This window comes from Notechis scutatus, chromosome 5, assembly GCF_049901735.1.
Source record: "Notechis scutatus isolate UNSWTSFEM ecotype Mainland chromosome 5, rNotScu1.2, whole genome shotgun sequence".
Taxonomy (NCBI): Eukaryota; Metazoa; Chordata; class Lepidosauria; order Squamata; family Elapidae; genus Notechis; species Notechis scutatus.
Genome location: NC_142013.1, coordinates 908,617 through 925,993, shown reverse-complemented (window position 1 = coordinate 925,993; position 17,377 = coordinate 908,617). Strand labels below are relative to the sequence as shown.

Here is a 17,377-nt window from a genome sequence, read left to right as displayed (position 1 = left end):
GGAGGATCGAGGGGAGCTTCAGGAGGCCGAAAAACAGGCCCGTTTCGGCACTTCCGGTATTTCCGGAAGGCCCATTTTTCGGCCTGCAAAGGCTGCAGAGGCTTCCCTCGATCCTCCGGGAGGGCAAAAACGGCCTCAAACAGGCCGAAAATCACCTGGGAGGCGCACGCATGCGCATTGCAGGGAGGTTTGGCTGGGGCTCGCATGCCGGCACATAGGGCTCTCTGCTTGCCACCTGCGGCACAAGTGCCATAGGTTTGCCATCACGGATCTATTCTATCTTAATTATTTGTTTCAATAACTCAAGGCAGCAAAATACTCCTTCGTTCACCTATTTTCACCACCACAACAACCCCTGTGAGGTGGGAGGCCTGAAAGAGAAGGACTGGCCCACCCAGCTGCCTTTCATGGCTAAGGCAGGACTAAAACTTGCTTCGTGAGGCTTTTGAGCTACATATTCAAAGAAACCAAAGATTTTGGAGGGAAAGGAACACTCCGTTGGAATGTCGGAAATAGTGCCAGGGGTACAGGCAGTAAAATGTGCTTAAAGTGGGAAATGCTGCGGATAGAAAAGATGGGACCTGGATTTTTTTTCTTTTTCCCACCCTCTTCGCTTCTTTCCTTTCGGGCTTCTTTTGGACGATTAGTCCGTGGAACGGAAGTTGCCTCCAGAAGTTGTGAATGCTTCAGCACTGGAAGTTTTTAAGAAGAGAATGGACAGCCACTTGTCTGAAATGTTACGGGAAGAGCAGGGGGTTGGACTAGAAGACCTCCGAGGTCCCTCCCAACCCTGTCATTCATTCATTCTTTTGCCACTGCATTCGGTGTTTGCTCACGCTACATTTCTGTGTTCCCTCCACACAAACACACACAGACAGACAGACACCCAGATGTATCTTCACTTAGTAGGTTGAAGACCCCCAACTCACCCACTTCTCCATCTCCCTCCTGCTTGGCACACCCCCCACTCCCTCCCCCGCCCTGGCATTATTAACCAACTCTGAGCTCCTCCCAGCAGGTTCCCCCCCCCGCCCCCCAATCCCCAATCCCAAGCCCCTCTATTGACAGCGATCCGGAATCTGGAGGAATCCAAGACAAATGACGAAGAGGATGGAGTTAATAAAATTTGAAAAATTGAGAGCTGTCGCTCCGCTTAAACTTTTTTCAATACCTCTGACGGAAACATATTTCCCCAATGAGTGACCTTCGGCAGCTGCTGGGGCTCCGCTTTGCTGCACCCGGTGCTGGGGGTGAGCCAGCCTGCTATTTATCAAATATTATAAGCCAGGGCCCACTCGTACCCAGCCAAGGTTTGGATGCCCCCGCAGAGCCCCCCGGGCGTTGCCTAGGTGTTGATTCCCGGGCCCCGCGACAGCTGGTGGGAGGAGGTGACAAATGACATCCCGGTTCCCGTTCCCAAAGGTTGGAGCCCCCCTCAGCAGGCGTTTGGGCCTGGCTAAGTCCATCAGGGGCACTTGCTGCTTGGAGGGGGGGTGGGAGTATGGGAGGGGGGGCAGCTGCTATAGAAGGGGGGGCCGGGGTCAGGCCACGCCTCTCAGGACAGCCAGCAGCCCCCCCGCACCCGGCTAGCAAGTGTCCTGCCACCAAGTTATTTATGAAAGCATAATATTTTATTGCCGTGGGTATCGGAGGTAAGAGATCGACCGGCAGAGTCCGGTGGGTCTATCAATTATTGCAGCAATTAGTCAAGTCGTCAAAGCCATTAACAGGGGAATTAGACCAATATTGGTGGGCCGTTATTAATAGATTGACGGCAGGAAGTCCCGGTGTCCGTCCCCCCCCCCCCAAAGGCGAGGCAAAGGTAGCCTCCAGGGACACCCCCTCCTCCCCCCCAAAAAAAACTTTTCTCCTCTTCCTTGGAGACCCCAGCCGTGGTCTGGTCACAAAAGAGCTGCGTTAGGCTCCCCCCTCTGTCTCTTGAAAAGGTTATGGAACGGCCCGCCCTGGCAGGACATAGGTAATGTCACCTGTTCCGACGGTCTTTATGGGAGGCAACCCACGGGGCGAAATTACTCTCGGTCGGAAGTTTATGGAACGCCTCTTCCATTCCGTAAGCCTATAGGGGTAGGAGGGTCTTGGGGAAGGGCTGGAGTTGGTGTCTCGGCCCCTCTGCTTCCTTGTCGTCTCACTGGCTCACGCTGGGCTTCAGCGGGCAGAGACCCCTTTCAGGGAAGGGGGTGTGAGGCGCACCCACCCCACCTTTACGCAAAAATGTGGCACCCCCGTGGTACCTGTTGCTTGTCTCTGCACCCTCCTGGATTGTGACGGAGCACAGCTGCCTTTTTCTTCCTTCCTGGAGGAAACGGGCCTTAACTGAATAACAGAGTCGGAAGGGACCTGGGAGGTCTGCTAGTCCAGCCCCCTGTCCAAACAAGGGCCCCCAAACTCGGCTACTTTAAGGCTGGTAGACTTCCACTCCCAGAATTTTGGGAGTGGAAGTCCACCAGTCTTAAAGTGGCCAAGTTTGGAGACCCCCTGCCCTCGACCATTCCAGACAAATGGCTGTCCAGTCTTCTGGAAAACCTCCACAGCTTCTGGAGGCCAGCCGTTCTCATTTCTTCCTCCTCCTTCCTTCCTTCTCCTTCTCCCTGCAAACCCCACTCTCTTCTAGCACTGATGATGTTCCCTAGTTGGGTCATGAAACATTTGCAAAATTTAAAAAGAAAGAAAGAAAGAAACCCAACCAAGCTCAGAGACCACCAAGAACCCTGCTGCAATTCCAGCCTGAGCTACAGGTATCCTGCTCCATTCGGCTTTTGATGCCGTCTCCTCTGGCCTTCACGCGTGGAACGTGTTCCTACGTGTCCCTTCCCTCTTTCAAGCCTTGCTCATCCCAGAGCCCCCCCCACAAGAGGCCATAAGCAGAGGGTCCCCCTCCCCAGGCGTTGAGTTGTGTTTCTTCCTTTTCAGGTGCCAACCCCCTGCAGAGGAATGAAATGGGGCACACCCCCTTGGATTACGCCCGCGAGGGAGAAGTGATGAAACTCCTGAAAACTTCAGCCACAAAGGTGAGGATTGGGGGGGAGTCCACTTTCTGTGGGCCTCTCTCTCTCTCTAGCCCGGAAACCCAAGTCAAATGTTTCCCTTAATTATCTGATTGGAAAGTCAAGAGCGGGCTCCCCAAGGATTTGGGCAACCCCAAATCACATTATATCAATACCCTAGGTTGCCAAGTTTGGGGACCCCTGCCCTAGAAATTAGACATACAGTTCATAATGGGGGTCTTGGAAGAAACGAAAGCAGGGCTCCCCTATACAAGGGAATGCCAAACATGCAGGAGGGTTAAGCGGTTTAATTGGGCCTGAGTACGAGGGTGGCAGGAATCCTCATCAAAACAGCACAAGAGGTTAAAACATCTAGGAAGAGCAAGTGTGACTTTTTTAAGCTGGCCAGGGAGGGTACAGAGCAGAGGTTTGCTCTTGATGAGCGCACCAAGAAAGGCAGTTTCTTCATATGCTCCTTAATTTAAAGAAAACGTGCGATAAGAGTGGATCAAATGAAAGACGTTGTGCAAAGGATCAGACAGAAAGCTAGCTGCTGAATGCAACGAGAGAGAAAGATGGATTGTGGTATTTATACGCTTACATTGCCTTTATGTAAAGTCAATAAGAATGACCACTTAAAAAACATCTTCGCTGCCGTACCTCCCTGTGATGAAAGGGGAGCCCGTGGGATGCGGTGCTCAGAAATAACTCACTATTGAGCAGGGAGTTGGTTAAAAGCGTCCCATTGTTTGTTGAGTGAAGGGATAAATTTATAACCAAGGCTTGCGGTGACAGGAAAGGCAGGTTGTTCCAAGACATAAACGTACGTGTGTTTTATTTATTTTTATTGATTGCATTTATATGACCGACTATCGCAGAAAAGCAACTGTTTTTGTATGTAAAAGGATCCCATGTTCCAACAGAGGCTTCAAGAATAAAATAGAATAGGAGAGAATTCTTTTATTGGCCAAGTGTGATTGGGACACACAAGGAATTTGTCTTTGGTGCAAATGCTCTCAGTGTGCATAAAAGAAAAGAGACATTCATCAAGAGTGAAGAATCATCAGGTACAATAATCATCATAGGATACAATAAGAATAGAATAGAAAGATATAGGAATATAATTTAAATAGAATGGGATGGGATGGAACGGGATAGAGAAGAGAAGAGAAGAGAAGAGAAGAGAAGAGAAGAGAAGAGAAGAGAAGAGAAGAGAAGAGAAGAGAGAATTAGAATAAGGAAAGAATAGAATAGAATAGAATGGAAGGGAAGGGAAGGGAAGAGAAGAGAATAAGGAAAGAATACAATATAATAGAATGGAAGAGAATTGAATTAGAATTAGAATTACAATAGAATTGAATTCTTTACTGGCCAAGTGTGATTGGGACACACAAGGAATTTGTCTTGGTGCAAATGCTCTCAGTGCACATAAAAGAAAAGGTACGTTCGTCAAGAATCATCAGGTACAACACTTAGTGATAGTCAGTAGAATAGAAGAGAATTGGAGAGAATAGAACAGAGCAGAACAGAATAGAAAAAAGAAAAGAAAAGAATAGAACAGAATAGGAGAGAATAGGAGAGAATCGAATATAGAATAGAATAGAATAGAATAGAATAGAATAGAATAGAATAGAATAGAATAGAATAGAATAGAATAGAATAGAATAGGAGAATCGAATATAGAATAGAATAGAAATATGGAAGATTAGAATAGAATAGAACAGAACAGAACAGAATAGAATTCTTTACTGGCCAAGTGTGATTGGACACACAAGGAATTTGTCTTGGTTCAGATGCTCTCAGTGTGCATAAAAGAAAAGGTACGTTCGTCAAGAATCATCAGGTACAACACTTAATAATAGTCAGTAGAATAGAAGAGAATTGGAGAGAATAGAACAGAGCAGAACAGAATAGAATAGGAGAGAATAGAATAGAATAGAACAGAACAGAACAGAACAGAAAAAAGAAAAGAAAAGAATAGAACAGAATAGGAGAGAATCGAATATAGAATAGAATAGAATAGAATAGAATAGAATAGAATAGAATAGGAGAATTGAATATAGAATAGAATAGAAATATGGAAGATTAGAATAGAACAGAACAGAACAGAACAGAATAGAATTCTTTATTGGCCAAGTGTGATGGACAAACAAGGAATTTGTCTTGGTTCAGATACTCTCAGTGTCCATAAAAGAAAAGATACATTCGTCAAGAATCATAAGGTACAACACTTAATAAAGTCATCGGGTACAAATAAGCAATTAAATCATACTAGGAAACAGTCAATATAGATCGTTAGGATACAAGCCACAAAGTTACAGTCATACAGTCACAAGTGGGAGGGGATGAGTAGATAAGGAGTGATGAGAAGATTAATAGTGATAGTAATGCAGACTTTGTAAATAATTGGACAGTGTTGAGGGAATTAGTTGTATAGCAGAGTGACGGCCTTTGGGGGGAAAAACTTGTGTCTAGTTGTTCTGGTGTGCAGGGCTCTATAGCGTCGTTTTGAGGCTAGGAGTTGAAACAGTTGATGTCTGGGATGTGAGGGGTCCATAGATATTTTCACAGCCCTCTTTTTGATTAGTGCAAGTATCCAGGTCCCTCAATGGAAGGCAGGTTGGTAGCCATTTTTGTTTTTCTGGAGACCTCACTTAAAAAAATATATTGGTAAGGTGGAGCAAATCCAGAGACGGTCAGCGAAGATGGCGCAGTTTGAGGGGGCAAAACATATCAGGAGAGATTGGAACGGCTGAATAACGCACAACCTGGAAGACAGAAAATGGAGAATATGAGTGAAACCTTCTAATGGCTCTGACCTGATGTAATCTCCTTATCACAAGACCCATCGCAAGACTCACAGCTGACCCATCGCAAGACACCCCCACACCTGAAGGCCTTATAAGCAGAAGGACACCCCCTAAACTCCACTTGAAGATGTTACCGAGCCTGCTAATGAAAACTTTGAAAACCGATTCCACAAGCTCAGAGAATCAGCCTCTGCCTTTGTGAAACCTTTTAAACAGAGGTCTCCAAACTTGGCAACTTTAAGACTGGAGTGGAAGTCCACAAGTGTTAAAAGTTGCCAAGTTTGAGGACCCCTGCCTTTAAATACATCAACGTTCAGAATATTGCAGGGTAAATTCAGCGCCAGGAAAGTAAACACAGACGGCTGAGGCTTCATTTAACTTCTTTATAAACATAAAGTAAATTTTACAATACCAGTTGTAGATTTCTCCAACATGGAGCAAACTCAGACAGAAACAGACCTCGGTTTCACTTTAGTTCAGCAGGCAAGCAAGACACACAGCAGAGGAGAGAAGCAGTTTCACCTTCAACAGACAGACTCAGAGCTTAATATAGAGCCACGCCTAGGCTACTTCTAGTTTCAGTTTCCAAACAGTCCTCATTGGCTGACTTAATTGCTATGCCTATTCATTGACTGACCTTGTTACCATGCTCTGTTCCAGTTCATGAACAATCAAGGGTATGTGTAGGCTCCTAAAAGGCGGCATTTTCAATATGAAGCCTAAATCAAGGACGCAGGTGGGCCTCACCTCCAACTCACAGAAAGGACGTTCAAAAGCTACATTACAAAGGATGAGTCCCAACTCAGGAAAGAGTCGTGGAAACTTGGACCCAACTTCCAGCAGAGGCAGTGGCTCAGCCATCATCAGTAACCGAGTTTAAAAATGCTTGGGATGTTTGAAGCCCTTTGACCAAAAATTAAAAAAATAATGATTTTAAAAATAATAAATTAAAAAGAAAAAAAAAAGAGCAGACTTGATTGGACCGCAAGCTCTTTTTTCTGCCGCCAATGTTCCGTGTTTCTGTATTTCTAAAATAATGTCTTACTAGCTGGATCCCATGTGCTTCGCTACGAAACTATGTGGTTGGGCTTAGTTTTTGGGGAGGAAAATAAGGGGGGAAATTCTGCCTCTGCCCCCCAACATCCATCGGTATTCCTCTGGCTAGCGTCCTGTCAGTGTGTGAGAGACTGGAGGGCTGTTTGGGAACTAAAAGAGTATTTGCTGGGTAGCAAGAAGGAGACAGCAAGGAGCCTGGGCGTGGCTTAGCTCAACTGTTCTGTACTAAAGCTGCTTGGTGCTCTGAAATTGAAACTCCTCACAAAGGGAAAAAAAAAAAAGTGTTCTTTTTTTGTTTTTCCTTTGTGTATCATGTCGATATGTTTTGATTGTAAATTTAATAAAATTTATTTGTAAAAAAGGAAATTGAAACTCTTCTGCTTGTGTTTTGCATTTGGAAGAGATTTCTTTCCAGGTGGGGAGGGGAGTAGAACTCGTTAGCATCAGAGCATGTTAACAACAGCAATAATAATAATAATAATAATAATAATAATAATAATAATAATAATAATAATAATAATAATAATAATATAGGAAATACGAATGCTCTGATGGTCATTTCAAAACATCCTTTCTTAGTGAGCCCATAGAAGCCGAGAGGAACCTACGTGCCAAATTTCAAGTTTGTAGGCTTTACAGTTGTGGAGATTTTGTGATGATGCGTGAGGGGCCTTTCGCTTTCATAGAGAGAGATTTTGGAATCGGCATCATCCCTGTATGCTCGTGATCTTAATTGCTTTCCTAGACAACGTACATTGGAGGTATCAACCCAAGGGCGACGTTGACTGCAAAATCCAGAGGCCATCGGTTTGGGGGAAAGTCATCATTTCAATTTGTGTAAAGGAAACGTGGGGAGTTGGCATCCTTCTATCTCTGCGAGGAGGAGAAGGAAGAGGGAAACCACGTCTTGTTAAGTTCGTTGCGTCCCCAGGGTATTCTCCCTGAAGTCAAAGCTCTTCATTACTTAAAAGATGGTTAGAAGAGAGTCTCCGTGTCCTCCCGTACAGACCCTCCAAAACCTTGGAGAGAGAGAGAGGGAGAGGCTGTGATTTGTGGGTAGACGGGAACCGCTGAAGGAAATGCGATTGTGCGCTGCATGAAATCTTTCCGCTCTTCCTGGCTTCTTTGGTGATGAATTCCCCCGCTGTGGGGGGATGCCGTGGTAGATGTAGATGTGGGGCTGCTGGCCCGGGAGAGCTTGCTCCTGCGCCTTCCCGACCTTGGAGGATTTATGGGGGATGGAGGCCCTGGGGCCACTGCTCAGAGAAAGCAACAGGAGGTTTCCACCGAGGGCTTTCGTTTGTTTTTGGGAAGGGCTCCTTTCCTACTTGTAAGGCATTGTTGTTAAGTGAATCACTGCCGTTGTTAACTCAGTCACACGGCTGGCCTTGTTTGTCAGAAGGTTGCAGAAAGGGATCGCGTGACCCCCCCAGGACACTGCTACTGTCATTAATATGAATCAGTTGTTAAGCATCTGAATTTTGATTCACATGACGGTGGAGAATGCCGCAAGTGTGAAGAGCTGCCCTGAGGACTTTTCTCCACTGCCATGGTAAATCCGAACGGACACTAAGTGAGCTGTTGAAAGTCGAGGGCTGCATGTACTCTGCATTGCTTTATGCACCCTAACTCCAAAAGGTGTAACCAAGCATTCGTAACCTGGTTCCAGGCCTGTTTGCCTGTTTGTGTCATGCCCCTGTCGGAGACTGACTCCAAGGGAGAGGAGGAACAGCCGACAGGGAGTGGGAGTTTGGCTCCGGAGGTTGTGGAGGAGGCTGGGGAAGGGCAGAGGCCAGCTGGGCAGTCAGAGGAGGACCCAGGCCCATCCCCTATCCATCCTAGGGCACGCAGGGAGGAGCGGATAAGGGAGAAACGTGAATGGGGTGGTCTTTGAGGGAGGAAAGGGCCTTGATCCCCTTCATGGGCCGCAGCTGGGAGGACTGTTTAAAAGGACAAACTGCGCATGGCCCAGTGCTGGAAGCAAAGCGTGAAATAATTCTAGTCTTTCAGTTCTTATCTGAGTTCTGGTGTCCTTCCCAGTGTGTGTATTTCGATATCTGTGGACGCCTTCCAGCCCTTACCCTGCCTGGTCTCCTTAATTGCTTCAGTGTGGTTTGTGTTGTTTTTTTCCTATTTATAATTGATATGTATTTTGAGTTTGAATGGGATTTCTTCCTTTTTGCAACTGTTTGCGGGGGAGTTTTGGAATGTGAGAGAAAGAAAGGAAAGGTTGATTTGAAACGTTGACAGTTCTTTTAAAGCTGATGGAAATGCGAGCCACCTGTCAATCATCTGGGATTGACAGAATCCGCCTGTCAATCATCTGGGATCATATATCCGGCCCTCCAAATGTGTTACGTTCTTTTTTGCAAACATAAAAAAAGCAAAGGAGAAAAGAATTGGCCTATATATTCAGAAAGACATAGATGTATAGGCAGTGGGGGGGGGATGAGGACTTGGAGGCGGGTGATATATGCAGAGCCTGAGGGGGCTGCGACAGGCTTGGTGCTTCCGGATTCAGCCCAGCACGGAGAGGTTCCTCTGGGATCAGTCCAGAAGTTATTGCTCCATATTGAAACATCAGGACGGATAGGGGGTTGAGGGGGGCATCTTGCATCTCGACGGATGGCAGCGGCCAAAATTGGCTTGGTGGCTTAAAAAAAAACTTCCGTCACAGTCGTTCGCATAAACAGGGGAAAACTTCCCTGCCCGGCGGGTGGATTTTGCAATCTGTTTTGAGAATGAAGGAGCATTTCAGATGCTTCCATCGTGGTGAAAACGGAGATTGCTGATTAAATCAGCGAGAAGGTACCGATGTAGATCAGGGTTGAATTTCCTCCCTTCCAGCGCTGATGAGGTTCCCTAGCTGGGTCATGAAACGTCTGCCAGAAAACAACCCAGTGCAGTCAAAGGAAAGGTGGGAAGGAAAAATCGCCTAGTTGGGTCAGATCATTCAACCAAGTATAAATCAAAGGCCGCCTCTGCGACCCCTTTTGAGCAGCGCAATTCCTCCCACGGAAGACAATCCACTCCTTGGCCAAGGATGAAGCCCTTCTCCTGAACCATGAATCCTTTGGAAGGTGACTCTTGTCTCACCACAGTGCAGGGTCGTTTCTGTGAATAGATTTTTGTTTAGGAGAGTCGGAAAGTCGTGGGAGGCATAGGTGAAGTTTTGGCCTGTGGGTTGCTGGATTGGGCACACGAAGCTTTGCAAATGCTGTGAATGTCAGGATTCTTAGCCAATGTTGTGGTTCACTGGCAGCCGGTGCAGCCGGCAGCAGACAGCGAGGAAGAACGGGGACCAATCCGGGAGTCTGGAGAGGATTCGGACGAGGGTCCTGCGTCCAATGCAGGGATGGGGCCAGGACCATCTGGGAGTGGGGTGCTGGCTCCGGAGCCTCTGGAATCTGGCAGCAGCGAGGAAGAGGACCCAGGGGAGCCTGTTCTCAGTGAGCGTATGCACAGAGCTGCCAGAAGGCAAGAGCAGCTAAGACAAAAGGGGTGACTCAGGAGTAAAGCTGGGAGGTGATTGCCCCTCCCATAAGGGATAAAAGTCAGACCTCAATGACGAAACCTTTACAGGAAGCAAAGTAGTTCGATAGATTCCGAGTCCTCCTTGAAGCTTTGTGTAATCTGGTTAGTTTTTTCTGGTACTCCGGTTGGTTTCTGTTATAATTAAATTGGATACCTCTGTTTTTGGCCACATTCCACAGCACTGAAAGGTGCGTGATTATCTTGGGGAACTGCTTAAGATAAGTTCTGGCTGGAAATGAAAGTAATTCCCAGCGTTGCAATAAAATAGGTTTTGCTTTTAAACAAGTTGGTGTTTAATTACTTGTGACAAAGACCGGGTCAGAACAGCCAGCTGGATGAAAAGATGCTGCCAGGAAAGGGAAGATTTTGTGGCTTGGCTTTTTGCTCCAGATGAGTGTTGTGTCACTGCAGTCACAATTACACAATGGCCCTTGATGATCTGCTTTCAGAAGCCCTCAGCTTCTTAAGTATCTACCTCTCGTCCACTAGTGGATGTTTAGGTTTATATCTGGGATATTTATACGCTTTTATGTTAAAAGAAGAAGCAAAACGTGGCCGGCAGTACAAATGAGTTCAATATAAGTAAATCAAAATAGAATTTCTGGCGAAACTGGAAGAAAACATACCCTGCAAGAACACAGCTAATGCTTTGGTAGAAACAACTTGAAGCAGGATGAAAAGTTTATTTTTTTATTTTTTATTTTATTTGGTTTGACAGTTGCTTACAAGATAACAGGTATAAGTAAAAACATAGTTATGAATGCATGGATACATGTAAGAAAAATAAAAGAAACAATAGGACAGGGACGGTAGGCACGTTGGTGCACTTATGCAGGCCCTCTACAGACCTCTTAGGAAAGGAGTGAGTGAGGTCAATAGTAGACAGTCTGAGGTTAAATTTTTGGGGGTTGGGGAAGAAACCACAGAGACAGGTAGAGGATTCCAGACATTGACCACTCTGTGGCTGAAGTCGTATATATAGTTAGCCTGAATAGTGTATGTGCCCTTTACAAATTGAGATTTAAAAAATGGAATTTCTGTGGAAGGCTCCTTAAAACTTTCCTAACGCCAGGGACCGGTTTCGTGGAGGACCCGTTTTTCTATGGACCGGGGATGGGTGGGATGGTTTCCATACCTAAGCTGTAGTTCCTGCACATGTGCAGACGAAACTTCCCGTGCTCACTTGCTGCTTGTGTGGGTTGGTTCCTAACAGACCATGGCCCGGATTGGGGACCTCTGATGTAAATGACTGTTGGGGTTCACCGGCTGAGGCCTGGGAGAGCGAGGACTCAGATGAGGGGCCTGCGTGGGATGCAGGGATGGGGCCAGGACCATCAGGGAGTGGAGTGCGGCCTTCAGAGATTATGGAGGCTGGCAGCAGTGAGGAAGAGGCCCCCGAGGAGCCTGTGCCCAATGCGCATGCACGCAGGGCTGCTCGAAGGAAAGAGCAGCTGCAGCAGCACGGGCGACGCAGGAGTAAGGCTGCAAGGTGATGGCCCCTCCCTTAAGGGATAAAAGCCAGCCTGAGAGACCAGAGTTCTTTGCAGGAAGCAAAGCAGTTTTTGCACTCAAGCCTCATGGACATTCGGAGTATCTTGGTTTGTATTTGGAGACTCTTCGTGTTTGAACTATTTCTTGGCAACTTTATCCAGTGTTCTTGGCAGCCTTGCACCACCTTGGCCAGGCTCCTTCTTATCAAGAGACAATGAGTTCGAAACAGCCTTTTAACCGGGAAGGAACGGAATTCCTAAAGAATCATGAAAAGGTTTTGCTGTTACCTCCGTTTGGTGTTTGTTTCCTTGGAACCAGGTTTTTGGGTCAGAACAATGACCTGATCTCAGGGGTGGGCTGCTGGGGGCTCGCAGGGCTTCGGGAGAGCCCCTAGCTAAAACTCTGTGCAGTTCAGAGAGAACCCCCAAATCCCATGCTTGGCTGGCCTCGCCCACCCCTCCCCTCCCAGGAGCCCCCAGGTGGCCCGTTTTGGATGCAGGTAAGTGCAGGGCCTGCAGGAGGCTCAGGGAAGGCCGAAAAAACGGCCCTCCCGTAAGTTCAGAAAGGCCAGAAATGGGGCCGTTTCCAGCCTCTGGAGGGCCCCCACGTGCAGGAGGCTGACTAGGCCACGCCCACTATGGCCACGCCCACCCAGCACCCGGGCAGAGACCCCATTGCTAAAATGTTTGAAGCCCGCCCCTGCCTGATCTGCATCGTGGCACATGCAGTGCCCTCACTCTGGCGTCCCCTGTGCTCACGCCAACGGAGGCCGGCGCATCCTGAATTGTCTCCTGTGTCTGTTGCTTTCCTGCCCAGTTCTGGCCCCCATGTCTTCTCCCCAAACCCTCTTGAGCCTTGTCCTTGCCCAGCTGGTCTCCTACCCCCCACTTACTTCCCTCTTCCAGGACAGGGAAGGTGGGAGGGAGGGCTGGACAGAGCGTGTCCCAGACTCCTGGATGTAGGGGTGCTCTTGGAAACAGGGCGCCCTGCGGCTTCCTCCAAGGTGGCCAGGAATTTCTCCCTCCTCCCGCAGGGGGGTTCTCTCCCTTCCAACCCCTCCTCACCACGGCCGGACTGGGCAGGGCTGCGTAAGGGAGACCAGGATCTCACGGGCTTCTCCTTTCCTGCCCTTCCCACAGTTCCAGGAAGAGAAGCGCCGGAGAGAAATCGAGGAACGCCGGCGGTTCCCCCTCGAGCAGCGACTCCGAGAACACATCATTGGCCAGGAGAGCGCCATCGCCACCGTCGGAGCCGGTGAGGCGGGGAATCCAATGCATTAAGCCTAAGACCGCGCGTGGGCGTGTTGGATGGATGGGTTATATAGATGGATTGGGTCAGGGGTCTCCAACCTTGGCCACTTTGTGAACTTCAACTCCCAGAATTCCCTCAGACAGCAAAGGAGGCCCCTGGATTGGATTGGATTGGATTGGATTGGATGGATGGGATAGATGATACAAGAGAGAGATGGATGGATGATAGATAGAAGAGAAGGAGAGATGATAGAAAGATGGTAGGTAAGTAGATGGATGGATGAAGGGATGATTGAATGGATAGATGGATGATGGATGAGAGATGGATGGATAGATAGATGGATGAGGGATGGATTAGAACAAGGGTCTTCAAACTTGACAGCTTTAAGACTTCAATTCCCAACATTCCTCCTCCATGTTAGTCATGTTAGCTGAGGAATCCTGGGAGTTGAAGTCCACAAGTCTTAAAGCTGCCAAGTTTGAAGATCCTTGGATTAGATAGACAAATAGATGATAGAAGACAGAGAGGTGGCTGGATGATAGGTAAGAGAGAAGGAGAAAAGATAGAAAGAGATCATAGAGATAGAGATATGATAGATAGGGATAGATGGATGAAGGATGATAGATGATAGAAGAGAAATGGATAGATAGATGATGATGGATGGATTAGACAAACAGAAAGATGTATGGAGGATAGATAAGAGAGAAGGAGAAAAGATAGAGATCATAGAGATATAGATATATGATAGATGGATGATGGATGAGATAGATGATAGAAGAGAAATTGATAGATAGATATAGAGACCATAGATAGATAGATAGATAGATAGATAGATAGATAGATAGATAGATAGATAGATAGATAGATAGATAGATAGATAGATAGATAGATAGATGATAGACAGACAGACAGACAGACAGACAGACAGACAGACAGATTAGATAGATAGATTAGATAGATTAGATAGATATAGATAGATAAATTAGATAGATAGATAGAGATAGATAGATTAGATAGATAGATAGATAGATAGATAGATAGATAGATAGATAGATAGATAGATAGACAGATAATGGACAGATTATGGACAGATTAGACAGACCAATAGAAAGATGGATGGAGGATAGATAAGAGAGAAGGAGAGAAGATCATAGAGGTATAGATAGATGGTAGATAGGGATGGATGGATCCAAAGACGAAAGAGCAGGATAAGAAGCAACAGATGGAAACTCATCAAGGGGAGAAACCACCTAGGAGGAATTTCCTGACAGGGAGAACAAATAATCAGGGGAACAGGAGTTGCCTCCAAGAAGTTCTTGGGGGTCTCTACGGAAGAAGAATTGGGCAGCCCTTTGTCTGTGGTGGCATGACAGGGTCTCCTGCCTGAGCCGAGAGTTGAAGTAGAACAGCGTTCCCCAACCTGTTCAGCTCAGCGGCCTGGTGCAGGGGGCGGGCGTGTGAGTGGCAGGCCTTTGTGCTCACGTGTGTGCGAGGCTCCATTCACACCAATGGGACTTCGCACCCTCCTCCGCTCGCGCAAGTGGGACTTCGCATGTGCCTGTCTGCCCATTTCTCCCACGGCCCGGTTTGGAACAGGCCGTGTCCTCGGTATCAGGGTTAGGGACTAGAGGACCTCCGAGGTCCCTTCCAGCCAGGGGTGGGATTCTACAGGTTCTCTCACCTCTTCGCTAGAACCGGCTGTTAACTTTCTAAGCAGTTTGGAAGAAATCTCCCTTTGTTTTTTGTTTTCTACCCTTCTTGCATTCTTGGCAGACAGCCCAGACTTTCTTTCTCCAAAGGAGTTTTTTTTTTTTTTCCCTTTGCTGGCGCTTTCTTAAAGGGGAAGGGTTGTTTTAAGCTTTTTACACTGCTGTTGGGAGGAAATATTCCCCTGTTGGAGTTAGCGCTTTGAAGAAATATAATTGAATAACAAAGCAGAGCTGCCTTTAGAAAGAAGCTTTTAATGACAAGGAACCAAGATGAGGGACATTCAGCAAGGCTTCTTGGCTAGCTAGAAAGATTGACATTCAAACGTGAGTTTGCAGACCCTTTCTGAGTTTCGGTCTAAAACGGGGTGACCATTGAAAAAAGGGGCTTAGGACCATTTTTCACACTTACAAACGTTGCAGCATCCCCACAGTCATGAAAGGCCAGGCGAGGAGAAGCGCCCCTTGATGTGAGTGGCGTCGAGTTGGCCACGCCCACCCCATCCTATGACCGCCACGCCCACCAACTAAGCCACGCCCACAGAACCAGCATCCCACCCCTGCTTCCAGCCCTGTTACTCTGTGTTCTGTGAATGCCAGCTTGGGACTCTGGGTCCCGGGGCACAAATCCTGGTTCCCCTTTGGCTGGACTCCCAGCACAGAAGGATTCCAGCTTCCGGCTCTTTCTCAGGGAGCGTAGTAAATAAAGCATATGAAAAGCCTTCGTCAGCCCCCTGGCCCAGAACTGCCCCGGATGTGTCCAGGGGACGACTCCAAGCCAGAGGTGAATGGCTGCCTGCCAGGGGTTAGGGGTTTGCCTTGCTCTCTTCTCCGGGGCCAAAGGGCACCTTGGGTCTCCGGGCCAGTTTACCCACCGCTGGGCCTGCTCCCTTACCCTTACAAGGTCCATGCAGACCGTCGGCCTCTTAACTTTTGGGGATGGGGGAAGGAAGGAGGCGGGTCCTCGTTGGCTTGGGTGGAGAATGGCTGCAAAAGGGCCCCCTTGCCCAGCCTCTTCTGGGCAGGGCTTGGATTCCAGCAGATTGCAAGAGCACATGGCGAAATCTGCAGAGCTCAGCGTGTGCCTTTAACATGTGCAGCGGTAACACGCCACCTGCCTGTTTGGGGCTGCAGAGAGCAAGGAGAAAGGTAGAAGTTGGGCAGAGAGATTAACAGCTATTTCATCTTCCATTTAGCCGTGAAAGGGGGGTGGGGGGGGAAAGGTTTTGATCCACTCCAGAATAACCTTGAAAACCAGTAGGGACTGTGCTAGTCCCTTCCTTCCTCCTTCCTTCCTTCCTTCCTTCCTTCCTTCCTTCCTTCCTTCCTTCCTTCCTTCCTTCCTTCCTTCCTTCCTTCCTTCCTTCCTTCCTTCTCTTCTCTCCTCGTCCTGTTCCTCTTTGCCTCTCCCTCTTTCTCTCTGTCTCTCTCTTACACTTTCCTTTCTTCCTTCCCCTTCTTTCTCCCTCTTCCTGTGCCTCTTTGCCTCTCCCTCTTTCTTTCTGTCTCACACTTTTCTCCTTCCTTCCTTCCTTCCTTCCCTTCCTTCCTTCCCTTCCTTCCTTCCTTCCCCCCTTCTCTTTCTCCCTCTTCCTGTTCCTCTCTGCCTCTCCCTCTTTCTCTCTGTCTCTCTCACACTTTTCTCCTTCCTTCCCTTCCTTCCTTCCTTCCCCCTTCTTTTCTCCCTCTTCCTGTTCCTCTTTGCCTCTCCCTCTTTCTCTCTGTCTCACACTTTTCTTCTTCCTTCCTTCCTTCCTTCCTTCCTTTCCTTCCTTCCTTCCTTCCTTCCTTCCTTCCTTCCTTCCTTCCTTCCTTCCTTCCTTTTGTCCTTCTCCCTCTTCTTCTCTTTGCCTGTCCCTCTTTCTCTCTATCTCTTTGTCTCTTTCTTACACTTCCTTCCTTCCTTCCATATTCCCCCCACTCTTCCTTCCATCCATCCATCCATCCATCCATCGCCCAAATAGCCATTGAAAGTGGCGTTAGCCCTTTGGCACTCACTGCAGCTCCCAGGAGAAAGACCGAATGCTAGATTTGCATAATCACACCGTCCAGTGAGACACCTTTCCCACAGTTGAGTGCTTGGGCCACCCTAAAGCCAGGTCAGGGAGCCCCTGGAGGGATTTTCACCTGCAGGCAGGAGCCCGTATTAGATTGCAGGTAGAAGAGGATGTTTGCAGCTCACGGGCTGAACTGGTGGGGTGCTTCCTGCTCTCTGAGCTGGGTGCTTCCCTGGCAGACTTTGCAGGACCCAAGTAGGGAACATCATCAATGCTAGAAGGGAGGGAGGGAGGTTTGCGGGGGGGGAGCAGGAGGAGGACTGTACTTTTGAAGGGAGTGGGGGTTTTCACTCTTGGAACTGACAACGTTCCCTAGACATGTCCTGAAAGGTCTGCAAGAAAAACGCCAGCTGAGAGAGCCCCGGGGCAAGGGCTGAGTTAGGCCTGTTTGCGCAGCGCCCAGCCTGCAGGGTTGGAGGAGGCGAGGGGTTAGGGATCCGGGGGCAGCTGGCAGGAAGAGGCATCGC

The 17,377-nt window shown here is 48.0% G+C and overlaps 1 protein-coding gene across 1 annotated transcript in view; it reads left to right on the top strand.

Moving 5' to 3' along the window:
• CLPB (ClpB family mitochondrial disaggregase) overlaps window positions 1–17,377 on the top strand; it is an 80,970-nt gene that overhangs the window by 37,197 nt on the left and 26,396 nt on the right. The window contains 2 exon segments of the mRNA XM_087967480.1: window positions 2,932–3,029; window positions 13,036–13,150. Coding sequence (XP_087823606.1) covers window positions 2,932–3,029; window positions 13,036–13,150 — 213 coding nt within the window.